Source organism: Oncorhynchus gorbuscha, linkage group LG24, assembly GCF_021184085.1.
Source record: "Oncorhynchus gorbuscha isolate QuinsamMale2020 ecotype Even-year linkage group LG24, OgorEven_v1.0, whole genome shotgun sequence".
Lineage (NCBI taxonomy): Eukaryota > Metazoa > Chordata > Actinopteri > Salmoniformes > Salmonidae > Oncorhynchus > Oncorhynchus gorbuscha.
The window spans coordinates 834,810-846,904 of record NC_060196.1 but is presented as its reverse complement, the minus strand read 5'-3'; the positions used below and the strand labels follow the sequence as shown (position 1 = coordinate 846,904).

At 44.1% G+C, this 12,095-nt stretch overlaps 1 protein-coding gene across 2 annotated transcripts in view; it reads left to right on the top strand.

The window, feature by feature from the left end:
- LOC124012511 overlaps positions 1-11,875 on the top strand; it is a 29,834-nt gene extending 17,959 nt beyond the window's left edge. For both annotated transcript variants that reach the window (XM_046326220.1, XM_046326219.1), the window contains one exon: positions 10,961-11,875. In XM_046326220.1, the coding sequence (XP_046182176.1) occupies positions 10,961-11,236 (276 nt within the window). In that variant the 3' untranslated portion in view covers positions 11,237-11,875. The remainder of the gene's footprint in view (positions 1-10,960) is intronic.
- The last annotated feature ends 220 nt before the right edge of the window (positions 11,876-12,095 follow it).

Below are 12,095 nucleotides of genomic sequence, written 5' to 3'. Positions count from 1 at the left end.
CCTCAACTTGTTCAACAGCCACACCATTCATTACCAGATTCATTTAAGGTCTAGCACTTAAGGAATGATTTGTACCGAATACAATGCTTTTAGTTTTAGAGATGATCAGGGCCAGTTTATTACTGGCCACGCATTCTAAAACAGACTGCAACTCTTTTTAAGGGTTTCAGTGACTTCATTAGCTGTGGTTGCTGATGCATATATGGTTTCATCATCAGCATACATGGACACACATCATTTGTTTAATGCCAGTGGCAGGTCATTGATAAAAAATTGAAAATAGTAGAGGGCCTAGAGAGCTGCCCTGCGGTACACCACACTTCACATGGTTGACATTAGAGAAGCTTCCATTAAAGAAAACCCTTGGAGTTCTATTAGATAGATAGCTCTCAATCCACGATGAGGCAGAAGTTGAAAAGCCATAGCACTTATGTTTTTTCAGCAACAGGTTAATAATATCAAAGGCTGCACTGAAATCTAACAGTACAGCTCCCACAAACTTCTTATTAACAATTTCTTTCAACCAATCATCAGTCATTTGTGTCAGTGCAGTCAATGTTAAGTGCCCTCCTCTATAAGCATGCCAAAAGTCTGCTGTTAATTTGTTTACAGAGAAATTGCATTGTATTTAGTAAAACAATTTTTTCCAACAGTTTGCTAAGAGCTGGAAGAAACCTTATAGGTCTGCTGTTAGAACCACTGAAGGCCGCTTTACCACTCTTGGGTAGCAGAATTACGTTGGCTTCCCTCCAGGCCTGAGGACAAAGACTTTCCTCTAGGCTAAGATTAAAAAATATGACAGATATGAGTGGCTATAGAGTCAGCTACCATCCTCAGTAGCTTTCCATCTAAATTGTCAATGCCATGAGGTTTGTCATCATTGATCGATAACAATAATTTTTCCACCTCTCCCACACTAACTATACAAAATTCTAACTAGCAATTTCACAAATGTATCAAGTGCAGCGTCTGGATGCTCCTCATTAATCACATCAGACCAACAAATATTTCGAACATCCACATAAGAGTCACAGCAAAATATTTGGTATTATCTCTTATACACTATTTTAGGCCCAGCTGTTGGAACTTTGGCTTTCCTGGAAACCCCACCTCTTTAAGGAATACCTAGGATAGGATAAGTATTCCCCCCCCCCTTTAAGATTTAGATGCACTATCGTAAAGTGACTGTTCCACTGGATGTCATAAGGTGAATGCACCAATTTGTAAGTCGCTCTGGATAAGAGCGTCTGCTAAATGACTTAAATGTAAAATGTAAATATAGCCACTCTACAGTGGATTGCAGCAATTACAGCTGCAAGTCTCTTGTGGTATGTCTCTATAAGCTTGGCACATATAGCCACTTTGTCTTCAAAGACAAAACTGCTTCAGCTCCTTCAAGTTGGATGGGTTCCACTGGTGTACAGCAATATTTAAGTCATACCACAGATTCTCAATTGGATTGAGGTCTGGGATTTGACTAGGCCATTCCAATACATTTAAATGTTTCCCCTTAAATGACTCGAGTTAGCAATATGCATAGGGTCATTGTCCTGCTCGAAGGTGAACCTCTGTCCCAGTCTCAAATATCTGGAAGACTGAAACAGGTTTCCCTCGAGATATTCCTTGTCGTTAGCGCCATCATTCCTTCAAATTTGACCCATTTCCCAGTCCTTGCTGATAAAAAACATGGTGTTCTCAGGGTGATGAGAGGTGTTGGGTTTGTGCCAGACATAGCGTTTTCCTTGATGGCCAAATAGCTACATTTTAGTTCCATCTGACCAGGGTACCTTCGTTCATATGTTTGTGGAGTCTCCCACATGCCTTTTGGCGATCACCAAACGTGTTTGCTTATTTATTTTTTTAAGCAATGGCTTTCTTCTGGCCACTCTTCCGTAAAGCCCAGCTCTGTGGAGTGTACAACTTAAAGTGGTCAAATGGACAAATACTCCAATCTCCGCTGGGGAGCTTTGCATCTCCTTTAGGGTTATCATTGGTCTCTTTGTTGCTCCTCTGATTAATGCCCTCCTTGCCTGGTCCGTGAGTTTTGGTGGGCGGTCCTCTCTTGGCAGGTTTGTTGTGGTGCCATATTCTTTCCATTTTTTAATAATGGATTTAATGGTGCTCTGTGGGATGTTCAAGGTTTCTGATATTTTTTTATAACCCAAACCTGATCTGTACTTCTCCACAACTTTGTCCAGGACCTTCATGGTGCTGCTTGCTTGGTGGTGCCCCTTGCTTAGTGGTGCCCCTTGCTTAGTGGTGTTGCAGACTCTGGGACTCTTTCAGAACAGGTGTATATATACTGAGACCATGTGACACTTAAATTGCACACCGGTGGACTTTATTCATCTAATTATGTGACTTTGAAGGTAATTTAATGCACCAGATCTTATTTAGGGCTTTCATAGCAAAAGGGGGTGAATACATATGCACGTACCACTTTTTTAAAATTTAAATAACACGTTTTTATTTTTTTTATTTCACTTCACCAATTTGGACTATTTTGTGTATGTACATTACATGAAATCCAAATAAAAAATATATTTAAATTGCAGGTTGTAATTTAACAAAATAGGAAAAAATGCCAAGGGGGATGAATACTTTTGCAAGGCATTGTATTGTGATCACGGCATCTAATGGGTACACATATACCTTTAGAACAAAGTCCTACAGTATTAGTAACAATCTGATCGATACATGGGGATGATCTTGTTCCTGAAGTGTTTGTAAACACCCTGGTAGGTTGATTAATAACCTGAACCAGATTACAGGAAGAAGCTTCCTCTTTAGCGGACAGCTTAATGAAAACCAGTCAATATTCAGGTCCCCAAGAAAGTAGACCTCTCTTTTAACATCACATACACTATCAAGCATTTCAGACATATTATTTAGATACAGATTGTTAGCACTTGGTGGCCTAGAGCAACACCCCAAAAGAAAAGGCTTTAGATGTGCCAAGTGAACCTGCAACCACAACACATGAGATATTCTCTAAGCATTACAGGGATATGTCTCTGAATATGACAGCAACACCTCCCACATAAGCATTTCTGTCTCTTCTATAGATGTTATATCCTTGTATTGCTACTGATGTATCATCAAATTAATTATCTAAGTGAGTCTTCAGAAATGGCTAATATATGAATGTTATCTCATTTCATGAACCTTATTTCTAAGGCTACATATATTAATATGGGCTATTTTCAGCCCTTTCCTGGGTAGCTTATCAGAGATAGACATAATAATGAAAAGAACAGACAAAGCAAGATAAAAAAACATACAATCAGCAGTCCATTAATCAATTGGTGTGTGTGTGTGTGTGTGTGTGTGTGTGTGTGTGTGTGTGTGTGTGTGTGTGTGTGTGTGTGTGTGTGTGTGTGTGTGTGTGTGTGTGTGTGTGTGTGTGTGTGTGTGTGTGTGTGTGTGTGTGTGTGTGTGTGTGTGTGTGCGCGTGTGTGCACTGCGAGGTTGAGGCTTTGAACCATAGGCTTGGCTCTCCCATCCCTTCCAGGCTTCTGGGAGGGAGGGTGGACAGTGAGCCTGTCATAGCGGATGTACGCAATGTCCCCACGCGCTCTTGCCGCTTTCACTGCTGGGATCAGTTCTTTCCTCTTCTGGCACACTGCTTCAGGATAGTCCTCATTAAGGAAGATGTACGTTCCTCTCTGGTTCTTGGCTCTTTCCAGAACAGCTACCTGGTCCTTTAACCTCAGGAACTTGACCACTATCAGCCTGGGCCTGTCACCTGGGCCGGGGGTGGGTTTTCCAGTCCTGTGGGCGCACTCCACCTGAATCTTCCTGTGGTCCATCTTAAATTTCTCCGAGATCATTTCCCTCACTTTGTCCTCGGACTCTGTCCAAGTCTCATGTGGAGATTCTGCATTTCCGTCCACAACCATTTTGTTCTGCCTTGATTTATCTGTCATTGCTATCATGGATTCACACACAGAACTGATGTCCTCTCTCAATGACTTACAGATTGCTGGCATCTTGCCTTTCTCCTGTTTCAACTCATCGTTCTGACCCTGGGAGAACTGTAGACTGTTCTTCAGGTCCTGGACATTTCTGGTCAAGTTGTCCATTATTGTATTAGTAGAATCCATGAGTATTTGGACAAAACACTTGAAACTATTTTCTTGTTGTTGTAACAACTGCTTGTAGGTCTCTTTTTGTTCGTTTAAAAGATCCTTTACGTGTGATAGAGAGACACCACTCTCTTCAACAATACTCCCGCTGGCTTTGGTCTTTGTCACGGTAGCTTGCAATGTCTGTTACCCTGTTCCTCCTCACAGTTCCAGACAGGGCAGGGGAAAATTGAAAACAACAAACAGCAGGGATCTAGACAGCCACAAACCCGGGACAATACGCGGTCCCAGTCACAATGGCTAACCGCATCGCGGGCTGCATTCAAGTGAACCTCGCTAGCTTGATATGCTGCTAGCTATCAGCTAGGCTAGCTGCGACGCCAAATAGCTCCACAGACCCGTCCTTGGTTGACAGGATCACTGGAAAGAGACAAGCCAGCAACTGATGATGCCAACTGCATCGCGGGATCCTAACGAAGAAGGTAGGTCGCCACCAAGAACTTTCCAATACACTTTTAAATAACAAACTTTCCAAACAAACAAAACCGAGCTCTTTCTCTTTCTGCGTTCAACCGGAAGTTACATAGCAAGTATCTTTAATAAGTGTGCATGAACTCGATTGTAATTTTATATGTTAAGTTGTGACGGAAGTCCCACGGAAGTCCCACCTTTGCCGGGAATCCCATGTGGCCTTAGGGATAAGTGACCCTAAGTCATCACCTCATTCAATTTAATAAGAAGCAACACTTTCAGGTTAATCAAAGTTTAATTCCCAGATAGCCTATCCAGGTATGATTATTTATTATTTTATTTATCCGTTATTTTACCAGGTAAGTTGACTGAGAACACGTTCTCATTTGCGGCAACGACCTGGGGAATAGTTACAGGGGAGAGGAGGGGGATTAATGAGCCAATTGCAAACTGGGGATTATTAGGTGACTGTAATGGTTTTGAGGGCCAGATTGGGAATTTAGCCAGGACACCGGGGTTAACACCCCTACTCTTACGATAAGTGCCATGGGATCTTTTAATGACCTCACCGAGAGTCAGGACACACGTTTAACGTCCCATCCGAAAGACGGCACTCTACACAGGGTAAGAGTGCCGTCTTTCAGCACTGCCCTGGGGAATTGGGATATATTTTTTTATACCAGAGGGAAAAGTGCCTCCTACTGGCCCTCCAACAGCATCTGGTCTCCCATCCAGGAACTGACCAGGACCAACCCTGCTTAGCGTCAGAAGCAAGCCAGCAGTGATATGCAGGGTGGTATGCTGCTGGAACATTAATCATTATCATCGATTTATCAATTACATTTGCTTTTGCAAATTAATTCACGTTCAACTACCACATTACGGATACAGTAGTGATGGTTCATTAACGTCTACAAATAGATTCAATCCTTTTTTGCAGCTTCCAACGAATTCCAAACCCACACTTTGAAGAAAATAGTAACAGTCTTTTCAATTGTTTCAAATATTTTGCAAGCTATCAGAGGGGTTGGTCCCCACTCCCCCGCTAATTAGTGAACACTCAGAAAGGATTGACCTCTGACCTCAGCAGCGATAACAACCCTAACTATGCCATTAGCGGAAAAACAGTAGAAATCACTACAAACTCTCTCCAAAATCAACCATCGGGCGCAGGCCTTTTCCAGTTTAGCCCTGATGTCCAGCCATCCAAGATTGACATCGGTCCAATAGAACTAATGACAAAGGGACAGGTGGAGAGGACTGGGGAACGAATGACAAAGGGACAAAGGGACAGGTGGAGAGGACTGGGGAACGAATGACAAAGGGACAGGTGGAGAGGACTGGGGAACGAATGACAAAGGGACAGGTGGAGAGGACTGGGGAACGAATGACAAAGGGACAGGTGGAGAGGACTGGGAACGAATGACAAAGGGACAGGTGGAGAGGACTGGGGAACGAATGACAAAGGGACAGGTGGAGAGGACTGGGGAACGAATGACAAAGGGACAGGTGGAGAGGACTGGGGAACGAATGACAAAGGGACAGGTGGAGAGGACTGGGGAACTAATGACAAAGGGACAGGTGGAGAGGACTGGGGAACGAATGACAAAGGGACAGGTGGAGAGGACTGGGGAACGAATGACAAAAGCAGAAAAGCAAACATTCTGATAGCTATGGAACTGCGTTTGAAAACTGAACCATTAAATGTAATTGCTAAAACTTATGACGACGAACGAGCACAAACTCTTCAACAAAATCATCTTCTATAGGAACAAAATCGTTTTCTACAGGAACAACTCAATTTAGCCCAAACTAAATACGACGATGTCCACGCCAAACTAGATAAATCTGACGAGTAATCTACTAACAGGAGATAACATGCAGGCAGTTTTGTTGAATGTTATTCAGGGTAACAATGTTCTACTCCAAATTCTGCAGACCAAAGACAACCAATTAGTGAACACAATGACTAAGTTGGATGACAAATCAGCAGAACTCATTGAAGTTGCTGACCTAATGAATGATGAGAGAACTCAGGTGATGAAGTTGGAAATAGTGATTTCGAGACTAGCGGAGGAAATCTCCTCACTGAATCTCTCGCTCTGTACTCAAGAACTCTATCTGCAAACCCTGACAGACAAGTATGAGACCGAAAGGAGCAAGTGTGACACTCATGTGTCCAATATCAGTACTCTAAGCACTCAAGTGGACTCTGCAATGCAGCAGAATACCATCCTTAGGTACAATCTGGTTGAATTCCAGAACAGTCACGCACTACAACGTCACTACCCAACCAAGCAACCGTAGCCCGGCACTCAGAGGAGTGAAGATGATAGTAGGTTTCAGACTTTGCCTCCCTCCTGTGTCCCTCAGTATTCTTCTCTTGGCCATTTAGCACTGAATAATGTGGCGCCTCTTCGCCAACAAAGCCAAGCTTCTCCTCTTGGCCTTTCGCCCCCAATTTCCCCACAGGGTGAAGCCAACCCTCTCCGCCCTCTTGGCGCAGAACGCCTTGACAAACTCATCAAGAATTTCCCCACCTTTGACCCTGTTCCAGGTCAGCCAAACGATACTGAGACGTTCGTAGCTGACATAGCGGACGCATTGGATGGCTACCCAAACGCTACGGGTTCTGACAGGGTTTACCTGTTGAAGTGAAAGTCGAATAGACACGTGAAGAGGTTCATTTGTCTACAACAGCAACACGTGCTAAACGACTACGCTAAACTTGCCACAGCTTTGAAATTAGAATTCAGTGGTTCTGCGACTCGCAAACACGATAGCTCACTGGCTAACACTATAAATCAAGCTCAGAAAGAACACCCACAAGCTTACTGTCATAGGCTTCGTTCAGCTTACTTTGGCCCACTCACCAAACAGGAATGGAAGAGCTGTTACCATTCAAACAAATGTTTCTGTTTAACATGTATCCCACCTTCATTACCTACTTGAGCCCTACAGCCCACATTGGCTTGCCTATCTTATAACTCAGAGAGCTTGAAGCACAGCTTTTGAGGAATCAAAAGCTCGCCACGCCAAGAGCCCTGACCACTCTGTTTTGAAGTTTGACCAGGAGTACTCACTCCAGTTAGAGGAGCATTATCAGGTATTGGAGCATTGAGAGATGACGAATCCAATAATCACCGCGGTCGAAATAACTGTAAAGTGCGTCGCCATCGAAATTACTACCGCTACAATCGACCTGTTCACTACGTTCCTGCACCCAACCAAAACAAAGTATCAGAGCACAAGGGTAACAAAGGGTTAAAGGAAGATCAAAAAGTAGACCAATGTTCTTAGAAGCTCCACTTTGTGAAGAACTAAAGCAATAATTATTTTGAGAAAAGGGTAAAAGATAAGTCACAAGGACTAGACGGGGAATTGCTGGGCACCAGGTCCGCAGGAATTAACACCCGTAGCAAGTTAAAAAATCTAATTTCTCCCGCTCTCACTCGAGACCCTATCCAGGGCCTGCTCGATCAAGAAACAAGCCCACAGGTTGTGTCTATAGACTCTGATACAAAGGTTGCCAAAAATAAGGTCAAAAGCTTCACTAAAACAAAGCCCACTCAAAATCAGAAGTCAATCTGTTTTCACCTTGAACAGAAATGGCACACCACGTCGTTGCGAATGACCACTCCCCTTCGTGGGGAATGTGTCCACTAAACGTAACTCTAAACGACCATACCTGGAAACAGTCCAGGAGGACTGCTTAACTTGTCATGTGCTAATTGATTCGGGCGCGACTATATCACTCACCTATCAAACATTGTTCAATGATCTCAAAATGGCTTTGAAGCCAACTAAACATTGGTTAAAAGTGGAACGATGCGATACTACACTTCGAGGGGTCACTCAGACTACCTCACCTCTCACATTGAGAGTCATGCTGAAACTAGACTTCCAGGTTTCACTCAGACGACCTCACCTCTCACATTGAGAGTCATGCTGAAACTAGACTTCCAGGTTTCACTCAGACTACCTCACCTCTCACATTGAGAATCATGCTGGAACTAGACTTTCAGGTTTCACGCAGACTACCTCAACTCTCACATTGAGAGTCATGCTGAAACTAGACTTCCAGGTTTCACTCAGACTACCTCACCTCTCACATTGAGAGTCATGCTGAAACTAGACTTCCAGGTTTCACTCAGACTACCTCACCTCTCACATTGAGAATCATGCTGAAACTACACTTCCAGGACGTATCGCTTGTTCACGCTGTGTATGTTACCAGCCTTGAATCTGAACCCCTGTTACTCGGAGCAGACTTGATGGACCGGTTACTCCCACTGATGGATCGGTTACTCCCACTGATGGATCGGTTACTCCCACTGATGGATCGGTTACTCCCACTGATGGATCAGTTACTCCCACTGATGGATCGGTTACTCCCACTGATGGATCGGTTACTCCCACTGATGGATCGGTTACTCCCACTGATGGATCGGTTACTCCCACTGATGGATCGGTTACTCCCACTGATGGATCGGTTACTCCCACTGATGGATCGGTTACTCCCACTGATGGATCGGTTACTCCCACTGATGGATCGGTTACTCCCACTGATGAATCGGTTACTCCCACTGATGGATCGGTTACTCCCACTGATGGATCGGTTACTCCCACTGATGGATCGGTTACTCCCACTGATGGATCGGTTACTCCCACTGATGGATCTGTTACTCCCACTGATGGATCGGTTACTCCCACTGATGGATCAGTTACTCCCACTGATGGATCAGTTACTCCCACTGATGGATCGGTTACTCCCACTGATGGATCGGTTACTCCCACTGATGGATCGGTTACTCCCACTGATGGATCGGTTACTCCCACTGATGGATCGGTTACTCCCACTGATGGATCAGTTACTCCCACTGATGAATCAGTTACTCCCACTGATGGATCAGTTACTCCCACTGATGGATCAGTTACTCCCACTGATGGATCAGTTACTCCCACTGATGGATCGGTTACTCCCACTGATGGATCAGTTACTCCCACTGATGGATCAGTTACTCCCACTGATGGATCAGTTACTCCCACTGATGGATCAGTTACTCCCACTGATGGATGGGTTACTCCCACTGATGGATCAGTTACTCCCACTGATGGATCAGTTACTCCCACTGATGGATCAGTTACTCCCACTGATGGATCGGTTACTCCCACTGATGGATCGGAACACCAACCATGTATGGTCACAAGTCACAGTGCCTTCTCTAATGACCACACTTTCTTCCCTTAACGCAGGTTGTAATGCAGTCATCCACGAGGGGGTATCTGTCAAAAGCACCCCTTGGTAAAAAGACGTTTAGAAATCTCTTGGTGTAGAATCCGACCCAAGGAGATATTACGATATCTCGACACATTCAATCAGCAAACCTGATTGACCATTCTTTTCATGATTTTGAGCCAGAAGTCTCTGTGAATGAGCAACTTCCCTCCTCCTTGATGTAATACTGTAGTTGAGTTGAACTTCTCTGGCCCTTCGGACACTTCTGCAAGCACCGCTGCTGTCTCAGCAAGTACAACGTCGACTCGCAGAGTGTACTCTGCTTCTGATGATACATATCAGATATCCTCGTCTCAGTTCGCAGGTACTGAAGAAGTGGCCACACGCGTACACTGTGGTGACTGACAAGCTTTGACAGCCACTAGGCGTTTTGAAGCACAAACACCAGGAGATTTGGTTGAAAGGTTACAGCCATTCTCAAGACAACGGGGATTCTGACAACTCCTACATAGGATCCAAACTTGTCCTTTGTGCCTCAGACACCAATACCAACCTCTGGTGGGGGGGTCCCGAGAAATGAAGGGGGGGAATGCTAGCCCAGACCCATGACGAGCCTCATCGAGGCCGATGGGGGGGGGGGGGTGTTTAAGACTATGTGTAACACTGTACGAGGCCGCCAGAGCAGAAAACAAATTTAGTTGTAAACTTTCCCATGAGAACAGAGAGGAGTGGACAGGATATTGGACAAGATATTAGGAATCGCCAGAACAGTCTTCTGATGGTTAACACACATGCCACTAATAAATAGAACCATCCATTCCTTCAGGAGGAAAGTTATTAGAAGTCATGAACCATGATCACACTGCGTATGACTGATTGAGTGCTTAGAGAGTACTTCTGTTGTGATGTTAGCTCCTCCATAGATAACATCGCTATGAAAGGGACTCATTCATATCTATCACCACTACAATGGTGAGACACATTGACGTGTAGTAAAAACTATTTTAGATTTATTTCCATTGACACTTAGGAAGTGATAGAGTCATAAACAAGTTCCCCATAAAACCATTGCTTAGTGCCACAACACCGCTCATTTGGGAAAACATTTAATTATGTATTTCATTGTGTGTGTGTATTGTTAATATCTACCTAAGTTACTGCCTAGATCCACCAGCCTGGACGACGAGTCCGGAACGACGAGCACAATCCGGACAGCCGCTGCCCATCCTTGTGGCGGCCTGCTCCATTTGCAGAAATCCTATCCGGGTCGACCACAAGAGGAGGACTGCAACGGCGATCACCAACCAAACATCCACTGCCCATTCTTGTGGTGGACTGCTCCGCTCTCAGAGAGCCTACCAAGTTCAACCACCAGAAGGAGACTGCAACCAGGACATCACGTGGTCATTATTTTTATGTTGGTTTGCAACTTGCAGGATAATCACAAGATTGAACCCACCAGAGGAGGACTGTCACGACATGGCCCTTTTGGGTGTATATCGTGGCTCCCCCTTTCACTCTCTCTCCCACATCAGGTTTTACAACGGTCATAAATTCCTGATTGAAACTCTGAATATGAAGGGAGAGCCTACAGAGAACAAATACAATATCCTTGCCAAACCTCCTAATCCCCAAAATGGGAGAATTAAACAATATTTATATTTTTGAGAATGTGGGAATGGTCCATGGACACTTATTTTAAGGGACAGTCTTGTCGAGTGTGTTTCATTTGGTGATCTCATGAAGGACAGGAAACACACATTACTGTGTCTTTGGTTGCGTATACTTCTCAATTATGGGGTTTACATCTAAATGTTGTGAAACGTATATGATTACATGTTAATCTATTTGTGAAAAGATGAAATGTGATGTTAGCCTTCTAAATGAGAGTATGGGTTATCATATAAAGTTGAACTAGTCAGTGGCCAAGCCCTCGTGAGCACAGCCATGACACAGCGTCATGGAACGTCCCCTTTTCTACAGAGTATAAAACCACTTCCGACAAAATGTACATTAGATCAGAAAACACGAGGCGGTAACTACATGTTGAACTGGTTAACTTCTCTAGGGTAGGGTGCAGCATTGGGAATTTTGGATGAAAAGCATGCCCAAATTAAACTGCCTGCTACTCAGCCATAAAAGCTAGAATATGCATACAATTAGTAGATTTGGATAGAAAACACTCTGATTGAATGATGTCGGAGTATAACAGAACTCATATGTCAGGGAAAAACCTGAGAATAAATCCAACCAGGAAGTGGGAAATCTGAGGTTTGTAGTTTTTCAACTCTTTGCCTATC